The following is a 15,414-nucleotide window of genomic DNA, read 5'->3' on the forward strand; positions in this document are numbered from 1 at the left end:
CCTGAGGCTGTAGGACAATTAATACTCAAAGGAATAAGAGCAGCAAAGGGAGTGTTTGGAATTTCTCCCAATAAAATTATTACTCCATATACTATGAATCAAATTGATGAGTTAGCTAATGAGTTAAATACTTGGGCAATAATCATGTGCAAATCTAATTGTTTATTTGATAATCACTTACCATCTAATCCTTTGTTATCTTTTTGGTCCTCGCATCCTGTAGTTTTTCCAAAAATGACAAGAAAAACACCTATCATGAATGCTCCAAATATATTTACTGATGGGTCAAGTAATGGTACAGCAGCAGTAGTTACCCCTGATCAAGATTTTACATGTTTAGTACCCAAACAATCAGCTCAAAAGGTAGAGCTTAATGCAGTATTACAAGCTTTTGTGATGTATAAAGATTCTATATTTAATTTATTTTCCAATAGTCAATATATAGTTAATGCTATTATATCCCTTGAAGATGCTGGTAGGATTTCCCCTTCCTCTACTATTTTCTCTTTGTTTTCCACTATACAAAGTTTAATTTGGGATAGAAAAGATCCATTCTTTATAGGACATATCAAGGCACATACAGGATTGCCTGGAGCCCTTAGTTTAGGCAATGATTTAGCAGATAAAACTACACATGACATACATATTTTTTTGACATTAGAAGAAGCTACAAATTTTCATAAATCCTTCCATGTCAATGCTAAAACTTTACAAAAACGTTTTAAAATAACCAAGGAAAAGGCAAGACAAATAATAAAACAATGTCAAAATTGTGTGACCTTTTTACCACAAGTTAATCTTGGAATCAATCCTAGAGGACTCATACCTAATCATATTTGGCAGATGGATGTCACACATTTGCCACAATTTGGAAAATTAAAATATTTATATGTTATAGTTGATACTTCTTCCGGATTTTTGATGGGCTCCCTTCATACTGGAGAAAAAACTAAAGATATTATAGCTCATTGTTTACAAAATTTTGCCACTGTGGCATTCCAAAAGAGTTAAAAACAGATAATGGCCCTGGCTATACCTCTACTTCTTTTAAGCAATTTTGCTCATCATTTGGCATTACTCACATAACAGGAATCCCGTATAATCCACAGGGACAAGGCATAGTTGAAAGAGCTCACCAAACTATTAAAATGTATTTATTAAAACAAAAAGATGGAATTGGGAAGGGGTATATATCCCCCAAAGATAAACTTAACATAACCCTTTTCACATTAAACCTTTTAAATTTGGATTCATCAGGGCTTAGTGCTGCGGAAAGGCACATGTGTCCAAAAAATGTACATAAGCCTAAGGTATTTTGGAAGGATATTCTAACAGGACAATGGAAAGGTCCTGACCCAGTGATTGTCTGGAGTCGGATATCTGTTTGTGTGTTTCCACAGGGAAAACAGCAGCCGATTTGGATTCGAGAGAGACTAACTAAAGCGATTTCTACAGACCAAAAAGAAGATGATTTGGCTCAAAGTCCATAACAGCTGATATCCAGAACTCCAGTTTAGCTATCCTTACATCTGTGACAATGGTTCTTCCACACCTGGAGGCTAATGAGTGATGAGCATCATAAGGGCCTTGAGACTTACTTGTGGAAATACCATCAAACTCATATGCAAATTACAAGAAGAAGGATGAGATTGCAGGATCAACTAATAATAAAAAAAGAAGGATGAGCTATCAAAAGAAGAGTCAAACCTAGGTGGTAACTAGGATGCTTTTTTCAATATTTATTTTATTATGTCCTCTCCCATGTCATGTAGTTCTATTTTATTTTTTGAGCTCAGACAGACCTAGGTTAATGTTTATCTGCAGTTCTATTTTTTGATTAACTGTGGAGTTTTTAAACATTGCAATGGAGATTTTACCTGTGAAAAACTGTAAGGCCTTTACTGTTATGTTGTGTGTGCATACTTGTGTTATGTGTTGTATGTCTGTATATGCGTATGTCCATATATATTATATGAGGAACGCTCATAAAAAAATGGATCCAAGTATCTTTTTCTAATTCACGTGATTTAAACAGTTTAATTTAAATTAGGTAACAAAAATAGGAGATTAACAGATCTATTTGTTTACTTTCACCTTTCTTTTTCATTATATCTAATTCTGTTCAGAATAATTCTTAGTGCCTGCTGGAATGTTATACAATTTTTTTTTTAGTCATCATTGCCAGAATTCCTATCTTCATCCCAGTGCCGGTGAAGACAAAGGTAGAAGAATTTACAGTATTACTGAAAAACCAAATGGGACTTCAGAATTACAGCTACCATCATCACAACTGTTGCTGTTTCTGCTGCTGCTACTACAGCTTCTGCAATGGCTGTCACACAAACTGTACAAACTGATGCACTAATATTTACTTCAAGAAGAAATAGACATATTAATGGATTCCTCTGCTTTAAGCTGCTTGTGGAACTTACCTGGACTATGTATCATTTATATGCATTACGAACTGATACAACAAATTGTAATTAGTACCAGGGTATCTTTGCTCATAGTGTCATCCGTGGTACAATTTTTCCAAAAGGAGCCGTCAATTGGCTTGGTATCGTGGCGTTTTGTATCTTCCCCCTTCTGCTTGTAGCAGGTTATCCACAAGTATGGCTAATAATGCTGGGCCGGTAGTCAATGACGGGTAAGATCCAATTGCAATGGTACCAACCTAAGACAGGAGGCTGACGCCTTGAGGTCAGCTCACCCGATGACAGGTAAGGACCATATGTAGTATTGGACAACCTAAGACAGGCACATTCCCTAAGCTACATACTTGTTGTTTATGTTAAACAAAAGGGGGAGATGATGAGGGCCACAACCAAGTTAAGATGGCACCTGGCAGTATGCTAGGAGGAGTGGTTTCTGAGCCAACACCAGCAAGCCATTAAGATGATAAGGATTCCTTAATGACTGACTGCTGTATCTAGTTTATGTTAATTAAGTTAAGCTGTGTGTAATTAGCTGTGCTTGTCATCTCCCAGTTATTTCACCCAGCCGGACAACGGCATATATGAAGAAGAGGAAATAGCACATACAATACCTCCTTCTGACCCCATCCATTTTACAATATAATACAGGTAGAGTATGAGGAATAGAAAGAGAATATTCATCTCAAAGTAGGAAAGACAGGATAGGCCTTCCAAAAGGAAAATAGGAAAAATAGGTCTGTCAGGCACAGATAGGTGGAAAAAACATTCAAGGCTCTGAAATAGCAATGTGTAAAGGTATAAGGCTTAACAAGTCTTGGAGAACTATCAACAGAGTATGTTAGGGTATGTGAACACAAATTTTGCAAAAGAGGAAATACTATCTATTCACATCTTTGCTCATTTATCAACTATACATTTTAGAGTTTGTTATATCAACGTCCATGTGTTCTCTATATGTTAATATTAAGATAGTTATATTTATGGCAAAAAATTGTTAGGTTTTACTTTTGAGACATGGACTTGCTATGCTACCCTTGCTATGGTCTTGAACTCCTAGCCTCAAGCAATCCTCCAGCCTCAGCCTCTCAAACAAGTAGGACTTCAGGCACATGCAACCATAGCAGACAACATTGTCTTTATTTTTATGTAGCCAAGTATAATAATTTTGTTTGTTTTTGTCCCTTTTTTACTGCTTTTAGCCTAAAATGGATTCACCCCTAGAGATTAATAAGCATTCATTTAAAATTTTTTAAAATGTATATTTCACCTTTCTTTATATTTAATGAAATGTTAGGAATTTTAACAAAGAATAAAACAATCATACTTTTTTTTTCTCACTTAATGAGATAGTTCAGTTGATCTCTTTCAATATGTCTGTTACTTACAAGTGTAAAAGAATCCTTCCTCCAAAGGTTTGTTTTATTTTTTTTTAATTTTTTAGTTGTAGATGGACACAATACCTTTGTTTTATTTATTTTTTATGTGGTGCTGAGGATAGAACCCAGTGCCTCACATGTGCTAGACAAGCACTCTACCACTGAACTACAACCCCAGCCTCTCCTCCAAAGATTTGATATTTTGTTTTCTCTCATTTTTTTGTGTGGCTTCACTTTTAATATTTAGCATTTTACTAATCAGGAATTTGTTGTAAATCAATAACTAAATTTTTTCAAAATTACTCAATATTTATCCATTACTTATTAAATAAACCCATACTTATTTTTAAAAACCTAATTAGTTCCTGTAAGATTCTACTTTTCCAAAGCACTTCTTTCCCTTTACAAAGGTGTACTTACTTTCTATAAGAGATCCTCTGAATAATCATCAACTAACAAGAGAAATGACAGCTTTGAATAATATTTTGTATATCAGGGTTGAAAAATTTTCTTAAAATATTTTATAAATATTCTATTAGCTACAGGATAACCCAGTCACTAAATAATGTCTCATGGCTTTAGTTAGGGTTAAGGAAAGATGGTAAATAATTATAAGGAATTGGACTAAATCCTGACTGTGGTTAACGTATACTACCCTTTGTTTAATTTAGTACTAACAATCATATGGAATAAGACTGTGACTCCTAATTTAGATGAGAATGCCACAGTTTAGACATTAATGACAGACCCAATATCAGACAACTCTACAGGTCCCAAGCTTATGCATTTCCTCCTATACTGCTAGTTCTCCACTGTGGGCAATTTTGCACTATACCTCCCAGGGGACATTTGACAAGATCTGCAGACACTTTTTGATTGTCATTACTGAAGGAGGCAGGTAGGGAAGCTACTAGTATCTCACAGGCAACCTAGGGTTGTTCCAAACATTTTGCAATACACAAGAGAATCCCTCAAAATAGAGAACAATCCTGTTCAAAATGTCAATAATGGTAAAATTCTAAACTATACTGTCTTAGGACCACTTCCCTATTTAATATTTTAATATTTAACACAGATTAATAGTAAATCTTTTTCTTTTTTGTACTGGGCATTGAGCCCAGGGGACACTTTACCACTGAGCTACACATCTCTAGTTCTTTTTATTTTACAACAGAGTCTTGCCAAGTTGCTTAGGATGGCCTCAAACTTGGGATCCTCCTGCTTCAGCCTTCTAAGTCTCTAAGATTACAGCTAATAATAAATCTTGATGAATCCCTTATAGTGTCACCTTGCAAAAATATTAAGTTGTAGTCAGTTTTAAACATTACCTTGTCAAAATCTGAATCTCTGTGATTCTCAAACTATTAAGACTAAGCTTCGGGCTTGGGATGTGGCTCAAGTGGTAGCGTGCTCGCCTGGCATGCGTGTGGCCCGGGTTCGATCCTCAGCACCACATACAAACAAAGATGTTGTGTCCGCAGAAAACTAAACAATAAATATTAAAACTCTCTCTCTCTCTCTTAAAAAAAAAAAAAAACTCAGATCTTTGGAGCTTTTCTTTTTTTTCTTTTTATTTATTTATTTTTTTGTGGTGCTAAGGATTGAACCCGATACCTCACACATGCTAGGCAAATACTCTACCACTGAGCCACAACTCCAGCCCCTCCCCATCTACGATACCATGGGAAACCACTGTAGTCACTCTGTGCTATGTGCAGCACCAATTGCATAGTCATAGTTATAGCCCTGCTCTTACCTAGCCTTGGGGAGTTGGGATTACTACCAACCCTTCTGGCTCATCTTGATAACATGGTTAAATCCAACTTTTTGCCTGCTGTTCCTTCACCCACCCATCCAGTCCTAAATGGGTAGCTAATTGTCTCTGCAACAAAACACAATGCACATGTCTCACTTGAATTCCTGATCATCACCTTCAAGAAGGCCATTAATGCTGCCTGCAAACCCCACTCTAGTTTCCTAATCCACTCACTCTACCACTGTTCCAGACGCTGTTGGTTTTTTCACTTGTATCATTAAATTTTTCACGGTTCTCTTGGTGAGCGCCCACAAACCATCTGCTGGTAGAAACTCGCTAGGAACTGATATGAAGCATCATATTTTCTGAGGTCCATTTCCCTGGGCGCTGCCTATTGTCCAGACTATATTCCTCCAATTCCCCACAATCTCTCAAAGGAGCTTTTCTTAAAAAAAAAAAAAAAAAGACTAAGCTTCACTATGTTTGAATCTATCCCATTAACCATTCAGAAGTACATTAAAAATAAACCACTGAGGGGTGGGAATCTCATGAAAATAAAAGGGAGATTAATAGAGAAAAGGAACCAGAGGGAGTGAGGAAGCAGGGAAAGGAGAAAAAATACAAAAAAAACACCCAATCACTCAGGCATGTATTGACAGTTACAAATTCCCTTCTCCCTCTGCCTCACTGATGGAATGTTGATCCTCACCTCTTTAGCAGGCCTCTTCCTCAGTTCCTTAAGTTCCTCAAGATGGGCTCCTTGGGCCTCTTTTCTTCTGCCACTTTTCTGTGGTCTAAGGCAAATACTTCCCCTCCCCTCAATTACCTAATCTTTAAACAAAACAATAACTAAATCTCTTGTTTCTTTACTGAGCTTAAAACCTTACTTTCTAATTGCCTGCTACATCTTAAAATTTCCAAAAGTCAACTCACTTCCTTCAGGAAACTTTCTCCTTTACTTAAGTTGCCTTTTTCTGTTCAGGATATCATACCCTGTATTGTCCTTTCAGAGGCTAGAAATGTGTCATCCTTGCTGCCTCAATCTCCCTCACTCCCATAATCACTCAATCCCTTCTATTCTACCTAAAATTTTCTCATAAGTACTATATAATGTTAACCAGAGGTAAAGCAGAGTGGTTAAGAGCTCCAAAACCAGAATAGATATGAATCCTAATGTCACAAAAAAGCTGAGTTACTTTGAGGCATGTCATTTGATCTTTCAGTTAATTGTTTCTTTTTTTTTTTTTTTAATATTTATTTATTTTTTAGTTTTTGGCAGACACAACATCTTTGTTTGTATGTGGTGCTGAGGAAAGAACCCAGGCCACAAGCATGCCAGGAGAGTGTGCTACCGCTTGAGCCACATCCTCGGCCCCCAGTTAATTGTTTCTTATTTATAAAATGAGTATTTTTTAAAGATGAGGGTCTCACTATGTTGCCCAGGTTGCCCTTAAATTTGGCACTCAAGTGATCCTCCTACCTTAGCCTCCCAAGTCTACACATATAAAAAATGAATTTAATAGTAGTACCTATCTTTGGGGATTTATGAAGAAGCTTAATAAATTAATAGATGTCAAGTATATAGATAGCATCTGGAAAATAGCAAGCTTAAATATTAGTTGTTACTGATTTTATTGTTAGCGGCTAAGTGAAGTACTCTCAAAGGTTATCTTCTGAGAATGCAATTGGGGAAAAAAAAATCACAAAGATTTAAAACACATGAAGCCCTCTACCACTGAGCCACAACCCCAGCCCTAACTGTTAATAGTTTGAGAAATCATTCTCTACAATGGGAAAGGACCTTGTTTGTGGATCAGGAATATTTTACTTACAATTTGATTTTCTATGCATATCTGACACAAAGGGGAATAGGATGATCACAAAATATGAGTATCTAGTTTGCTTGATATTTATATTTCTCAATGTAAATTAATGATTCAAATGTTACTTTTTGAACACCTAAACCTGTTCCTTTTAAAGTTCTTTATATTTCAGCACTTGCTTCATTTATTCTGCCTCCCGATTGCTAGTTGTTGTTTTTTTTGTTTATCTCTTCCAACACGCTGTAAGTACTTTAAAGTATATTAGTATTCCTAGTTCCCTTTTTCCATTTTCTACAGTGAAAATTTAAGTTTGTTATTAAGTTTATTCTTAAATGTTTGATGGACAAAGGGATGAATAATAACATGTGATTATTCTCTTCTCAAGTAGAATCTGAAAAGTGAACACAAAGATTGTACTTACTTTATTCTTTTCATTTTGAATAATTGCTATTAGTTGGTCCGTGTGCCCTTCTTCTATACATCTCTGGCCTGCTAACTGAAACAGGCCAAAATCTTCTTCTTTAAAGTCATGCTCTTCTAGAATTTGCTGAAAAAACAAAATAAACAAAAGAATAAGCATATGCAAATAAAAATTCAGTATGACAACTTCTTAATTTATTTTCTTTCTTTGTAAAAAGGGAAATGTTTAAATCCTAGATAAATTGTTTGAAATTTAGGATTATAATAATTACTAAGTGATTTTGAAATCTACTACATATCAAAGAATCCTATGAAAAGGATCAGCATCAAAATTAAAAAGGTTATTTAGATAAGGATATCATCTGTACAAATAATCCAATCTGCTGTCCTGTCCTCATGCAATTTATTTACCAGCCAAAAAAAGCAAGGATTAAAGAAGATAAGTAACCTGAGTAACCACAAGAGTAATTAAAAATGATGTCCTTCCCATATTTTAAAAGAAATTTTACACAAAAGAAAAAAATTACTTACACATCTTTTAATTATGGACTGAAGTTCCTCCACAGCCATTCCTAATTATTATTTCTAGTTTTGATGCTGAAATGAATTAATATAAAAAGTTAACTGATATTGTTTCATTTTGTTCAATTATTAGAAAACATTATAAGGAAAACGTAAAGTTTTACTATTAGTGAATGTTAGTATGTTCACTTAAGAAAGTAATTTTGCTTTGGAAAAAAAAAACAACTCTATTGCATCTTTTTAAGAGCATAGTTTTGAAAGAAAGAACCCTCTGGAGCATTCCTTAGAGGACATGCAAATATGCTTTTAAAAGGCAAAGTATTTCTTTCCTGAAAAAAAAAAAAAAAAAAAAATTTCCACAACTTGGGCCTAAAATGAAAATCGTAATCATTGGGGAAATTTTTATTTTTTAGTGTCCCACGACAAAAACTGGAATTCAATACAAGTCACCCAAAGGGGGCTGAAAGTTCAAACGCCCTCCACCCCATTTCACTGTAGGAGCTGCACTCCCCCAAAGTAAATCACTCCAGTCAGTGAAACCGCCATATCACACCGAGACAAGGCAATTGGCAGTCCTCAGGAGAACACCATCCGGATACCGCCGAACACCGGTTTCTCGAGGCGAGAAGGCTCGGCCCCCAGTATGCGGCAGTAAGTGCGGCTCTGCGGGTCCTCTAAGGAGGAGAACACCCTAGCGCGCTTGTAGGCGGCATCCAGAGGAAGCCATTTCTCCCGACTCCTGCTGTACTAGGCGTTCTGGTCCCACCACCTCGCGGGGCCTAGTCACTCACCGCGCCGCTTCCCCCATCGCTCGCCGCGCACAGCTAGCCAGGACCCCCTTAGACCTCCCGGAGTGGTCACTTACCCGCCGGACCTCGCGGTGCGCTTAAGCAGCAGCCACCACTTTGGACCCCGCAGGCCGCGCTCCGGCCCCGCCCCCGGGCCCGCCCCGGCCCGTGCGACGCGTTTGGAGGCGGAGCTTGGCGGGGGACGCCGGAGGCGGCCCCTGACCTGACGAAGCTTCCCCATGGCTGAGTGGGGTCGGCCGCGCTCAGCTGGCCAGAAGGCCCGGGGTCCCCGCGCCTCCCGGAAAGCTGCAGGTAGGAAGAAGGGTCCCTTCCCATGTTTGGTTCCTGAGAGCTGGACCCTGGCCTAGCTCCAGGCAGAGGCGTGCGGAACGCTCTCGAAAGGCCGCTCCAGGGAAGGTGGGGTGGACCCTGGAGTTGAGCAAGCCGAGAGCTTCCCACCGCGGTCTTTTCGACTTCCCGCCGGGATCCCCTTGCCTCTTGGCAGATGTTTCAGGATTTCTCCCAGCATGCGCTGTGGCTACTTCCCGCTGAGGGGAAGTGCGGGGAGGTGTTGGGGAACCCCAGGGAGCAAGTAAATGACCTGGGCAGCCTCAGCATTGTCAGGCAGTGCGTCTGGCCTTGATCTCTCAACTGGACCTTTCAGACAGCTTTCATGCCCAGTTCCAGGGAGTAAGGGACTCCCCTGCTACACCAGTAGTAAACATTTGGGAAGTGAAGATGTTTCCCTCTTAAAGTACTCAGTTCTCGAATTTGGGGGAAGCACTTAATTAACGAAGCAACTGTGATACATAAGAAAATTCAATCTCTAGAGATACATTTTAACAAAGAAAAATTGGAAAGTAATGCACAAAAACAAATTGTACTCCCTATTTCATTTTGATTTACACACAGCATTGGAAATGAAATATGTGGACAAGAAGAAAAGATGACTATAGTTTGTTATTTGGACAGGAATCTCTACCTACCGTTTGTGTAGACTTGACCTGTGTGATGCGCTGTAATCCCAGCGACTCAAGAGTCTGAGGCAGGGGGATCACAAGTTTGAGGCCAGCCTGGGCAATTTAGTGAGACCCTATTTCAAAATTTAAAAGAATAAATAAAAATGACTGGAGATATAGGTTAATGGTAAAGCATTCTTGGGTTCAATCCCCAACACACACACAAAAAAGGTGACCTATTTTTTTTTAAATTGTAGGTACTAAAGAGACAAGTGTCTTGAAACAAGAAGATGCGTTTAAAAAGTGAGTACTGTTTAGACAAGAGCATTCACTGTTATATTAATTGAACCAATTTTAAAAACAATAATAGCTACTTATTTTGGAGAAAAGTGTCATGAGAGGGAAGAGGAAGATCTCTGGTAAGCACTATAAACTCTTATAGGCTGTTACATCCCTCTACTCTAGGTTTTAAGAAAACCAAACTGGATACTGCCGGCATTCTGAGACAGGTGTATTTGTACAAAGATGTTGTGGGAACAGTGTTCTTGAATTTACAGATACTCCTTTCCCACCTCTTCTGGTCTCTTTTTTATGTTTATTTTTTAGTTGTGGTTGGACACAACACCTTTATTTTATTGATTTATTTATTTTTATGTAATGCTAAGGATTAGACCCAGGGCCTCGAAGTGCAAGCGCCTCTACTGCTGACCCACACCCCTAGCCCTTCAGGTCTGTTTTTACTGGTATATAAGCCAGAAACTCACTGTCCAAGTTTCTCTCATTATCACTCCAAGAAACTTTTTTTTTAAATTATATCAAGTCCATATTTTCATCAAAAAGCTGTCCTGTACTGTCTTTTGGCTCCTAAAAAGACAGGACAGTGCTGGGACTGGGGCTCCCACCTGTAATCACAGCAGCTGGGGAATCATAAGGCAGGAGGATTTTTGAGTTCAAAGCCAGCCTCAGCAAAAGCAAGGCAATAAGCAACTCAGTGAGACATTGTCTCCATATAAAATACAAAATAGGTCTGGGGATGTGGCTCAGTGGTCAAGTGGCTCAGTGGTCAAGTGCCCCTGAGTTCAGTCCCCAGTGTCTTCCCCCCACCACCCTGTCGGGGGAAAAAAAAGGCGAGATAGTGTCTCAGGCTCATGTCACAAAAATATTTCTAGAATAGGAGTAGTCTATGATGGAGATAAGATATATATCTATGACTTCCACTTTATAAAAACTCACTAATCTGTATTGACTTTTATCTTAATTTACTCATTTTTTTCCCTAAAGTTATTTGCTGATTGTAAGATATTCCAGTCTTGCATTAGGTCCTGAGGATATGGTGTTGAACAAAATAGACACAGTTCTTGTAACCACTTGAACAGAGAAACATCAGTTAAGCTAACACAAATAAATATATAATTACAAATTTTGATATGTGCTATGAAGAGAAAGATTAATGTTATGAGGAGAAACTAATTACAGAAGTTCAATTTAGATGGGGATTGGCTGTGGGTTTTCAAGGAAAAGCTCTCTGAGGAAGTCATAATTAAACTGAGACCTGAAGGCTAAGCTTGCATTAACCATACAGAGTAGCCACTTCAAAAAAAGATGCCTGGGGCACAGGGCTCAGTGGTGCATGCCTGTAGTCCTAGTGGCTCGCTTGCTCGGAAGGCTGAGGCAGGAGGACTTCAAGTTGAAAGCCAGACTCAGCAAAAGCAAGGCGCTAAGCAACTGGGTAAGGCCCTGTCTCTGAATAAAATATAAAATGTGTCTGGGGATGTGGCTCAGTGGTTGAGTGCCTCTGAGTTCAGTCCTCAGTACCAAAAAAAAAAAAAAAGATGCCTGGGATGATCTGGGATGATGTGTGCATTTGGGCAAGGGAAAAAAGGAGCATAGGAAAAGGTTAGAAGCAAAATTCTTCACATAGTACCTGGTAGGTCATGGTGAGAAATTAGGTTGTCTAGTTGCAGATGGGAAAACTTAATGAAGTAAATGTTGAAGACAACAGGCTGAGAATCATCTAAGAATGGAGAAACTAGATGGATTCAAAATCTGTTTTGGAAAATAGTTCCCTGCAGAGTAGCACCATATTAACTGGGCTTTAGGAAACATTACAAGAGTAAAATTTAATTAATATTGATTATGGTGGTGAATTGCAACTCTTCTCAATGTTGATCTGACCACAGACCTTACAATTTGAAGAATATAGGTAAGCCAAAATGTTTTTTGGGTTGTTTTGTTGTGATGCAGTACTGGGGATCAAACTCAGGGCCTCTTGCATGACAGACAAATATTCTACTGATGAGCTACATCCCCAGCCCCAGCTGAAATGTATTTTGAGTAGGTCACTGAGGGTTATGAAACAAGCATTCATGGGAATAACCAAATCATTGAGAGGAGTGCCCCTCAATAAATTTATTCCAACTTAAAAATTCTTCTACATTCAACCAGCTAAATACCATTAAGACAGACATTGAAGAGGTTTGCAAAAATATAACAGTTCTACTCATCTCACAAAATTTTTCATTTAAAAATGTTAACATGTAATAGGTTGATAACATTTTTAACATGTAATAGGTTGATAAAGGAATTAATAAATAAATACTTCTAAGTTTTCTCAGTTTGAATCCTAATGTGGTAAATGTTGACACATAAAATGCATGTATACAAAAGTTCTAATTTTAATAGTGTAAAGGAGTTCTTAGACCAAAAAGTTTGAGATTTGCTTCTACACACCACACTGCTTATCATTTGTGACAGAAGGTCACAATAAGACAGGAAACAGCTCTAGATATCTGTCAATTAAGAGGAGTATGGCTCAGGTGGAGGTGGTTATGACTTGAGTCAGAAATTCCTTAATGCAGGTTGTATGTATACTGATCTTAGTACGGGATGTGGCTTTTGTTGGTAGGCAGCAAAATGAGAAAAATTTTTTAAAATAAGTTTTTCATGAAGCTAAATGTGTTCAATAAAAGATACCTGTCATTTAATTTTTTTGTACTTATTTAATATAAAAAAAGATGTTGCAAGGCATAGTGGTACATGCCTGTAATCTCAGAGATTTGGGAAACTGAGGCAGGAGGATTACAAGTTCAAAGCCAGTCTCAGCAACCTAGCAGGGCCCTATACAACTTAGTGAGACCCTGTCTCAAAATAAAATGATCTGGAATGTGGCTCAGTGGCTAAGCACGCTTGGGTTTAATCTTTGGTAACAAAAAAAGAAAAAATTATCTTTATGAAATGATGTGTGAATCAGTGTTGTCACAAAATTCTTGTTTTAATGTCCATATTTGACAAAGTAAGTTGTTGACAAAACTGTCAGATTGTTTCTGGAAAACATTGCTGGGAATGAAAGTCTAAAAGTCTTGGAAGTCAATGAAAAGTAGAATGGATGAAGACATTCTGGGTCCAGTTGTAAGAATTAAGGACCAGGAGGCCAGCAAAGGTAGTTCTGATAGGTAAGTAGAAACCAGTGCAAGAAAGGAACAAATGAGTCACTAGGAAGGTTGATCTCCTTGGTTCTATGGCAGTGACTCAACCCTGTTGAAAAGTAATAATCAGGCCCCATTCTCAGGGATTCTGATTTAATTACCTTACAGTGGGAACTGAGCAGCATTTTAGTATCTCGTTTTAAAAAATCTCCACAGACAATCCTAATGTGTAGCTGGGACTGAGAATCACTGTTGATAGGTCTATCTTTTGATTAGATAGTCTGTGTTTTTGAGTTCTGTAATATATGGGGGCAAGCAAAGGCTGACAGAGCCCTGCTGATAGCAAGAACAAGCCCTCCCAGGAAGACTTTTCTTTACCTAAGCCATACATTCCTATCAATACAATTATTTAACAAGACCTCACAACAAGAATAAGTAGTTTTTTGCAGATGTGACTTTTCTTTCAAGTTGGGCAGACCATCAGTTAATTTTTGAGACTTAACAAAAACACAAATTTCTACTTAGAAATTATCTACTTTCTAGTGTCTTCTGATATTTGGCTCTTTATCAGAGAAAAATCCTTTTTTTTTTTTAAAGGTACCTGTGGGATAGAGTGTACCTTAAAATTGGTAGAGTATAAACTAGCAGGCAGAAAAAATTCACATTATTTTCTTTCCTTTAGGAGTCTCTAAAATGCTTCTTTTTTGCTCTTTATCAGGGAAATAGTCCTTATGGCTGACTTCTGTGTACATGGTGCAACAAATAGTTTGTTTCTTTTTTGAAAAGTAACCGCATTAAAGAATGTAAACTGGCAAAATAGGTTAGTGTTGGATTTTAAAACATGAAATATTATAAGCATGAAAAAACTTTTTATGAGATTAACCTCATTAATTTTTTAGGAAAACAGAACTAGAAGCAGCTGTGAAAAAGAAGATTGAGTTTGAGAGAAGAGCTCTACATATTGTTGAACAACTTTTAGAAGAGAATATTACAGACGAATTCCTAATGGAATGTGTATGTGTTAAGTGAACAAATTATTAGTTTTATAGTATAATATCTTCAAATCTATACAAAATGAAACTTCTTTGCATTGTTGAAATCTTTAAATCTGATGTCAGTCATTACATACATGTAATGTGCTTTTATAATTCATGCATTTTTAAATAACCAGCTATCCTAATATTATTATATAATGATTTTAAAATGCATTAATGAAAAATAGCAAGTATATAGCAAGATTACTATAGTTAAACTAATGTATATTTTAAAGTTGCTGAAAGAGTGAATTTGAAATTTTCTCATTACAAAGACTTATGTGAGATGATGGATGTGTTATAACCTGATTTGTTCATTCCACAATGTGTATGTGCTCTAAAACATTTGTATCCTATGAGTATGTATAATTACTATGTCAATTAAAAATAAAACATTTAGGAAAAAAAAAGTACATTTTGATCCTTAGTTATAGTTCTTTTAACCAGTCTGCTGATATAACTTGATTTTTTCTTCCCTTTGACTAATGATCACAATGTCAATTTTCTGATATTCTGTGTATAGTACTATTTTAAGTAACAGATTATTTTTTGTGAATGTAATTCATTTTGATATCTTTAAGACCTGAAATATAGATCATTTATGACTTAAAACAAAATAATTTGCATTAAATTTTTAAATAGCTTTATTAAAACTTTTAATGGAAATTTCTTTAAATCCTCATAATCTATTATAGAAAAAAAATTAAGTTTCTATTACAAAAGTAATTTTTAGTGTAGTTCAGGGATTTTTCCAAAACAAGAATATGAACATGACAATATTTAAATTAATATAGGTAACTACATGAAAATCTGCATATATGATGATGCTGAACAAAATAAAGACAAACCAGAAATGTTTCATTTGAGACAAAAAAA

At 36.9% G+C, this 15,414-nt stretch overlaps 2 protein-coding genes across 7 annotated transcripts in view; one reads left to right on the forward strand and one right to left on the reverse strand.

Moving 5' to 3' along the window:
- Glmn (glomulin, FKBP associated protein) overlaps window positions 1–9,276 on the reverse strand; it is a 49,883-nt gene extending 40,607 nt beyond the window's left edge. The window contains exons 1-3 of one of the 2 annotated variants that reach the window (XM_027935148.2): window positions 9,198–9,276; window positions 8,342–8,407; window positions 7,812–7,937 (exon numbers count right to left, since the gene is read on the reverse strand). In XM_027935148.2, the coding sequence (XP_027790949.2) occupies window positions 7,812–7,937; window positions 8,342–8,380 (165 nt within the window). In that variant the 5' untranslated portion in view covers window positions 8,381–8,407; window positions 9,198–9,276. The remainder of the gene's footprint in view (window positions 1–7,811; window positions 7,938–8,341; window positions 8,408–9,197) is intronic. The other variant, XM_071618046.1, reaches the window with a different exon arrangement.
- A 55-nt stretch (window positions 9,277–9,331) lies between these two features.
- Window positions 9,332–15,414, forward strand: part of Rpap2 (RNA polymerase II associated protein 2) — a 103,705-nt gene continuing 97,622 nt past the window's right edge. For all 5 annotated transcript variants that reach the window (XM_027935146.2, XM_071618047.1, XM_071618049.1 and 2 more), the window contains exons 1-3: window positions 9,332–9,432; window positions 10,337–10,382; window positions 14,404–14,518. In XM_027935146.2, the coding sequence (XP_027790947.2) occupies window positions 9,360–9,432; window positions 10,337–10,382; window positions 14,404–14,518 (234 nt within the window). In that variant the 5' untranslated portion in view covers window positions 9,332–9,359. The remainder of the gene's footprint in view (window positions 9,433–10,336; window positions 10,383–14,403; window positions 14,519–15,414) is intronic.

This window comes from Marmota flaviventris, chromosome 10 (assembly GCF_047511675.1).
Source record: "Marmota flaviventris isolate mMarFla1 chromosome 10, mMarFla1.hap1, whole genome shotgun sequence".
In the NCBI taxonomy this organism is placed as follows: domain Eukaryota; kingdom Metazoa; phylum Chordata; class Mammalia; order Rodentia; family Sciuridae; genus Marmota; species Marmota flaviventris.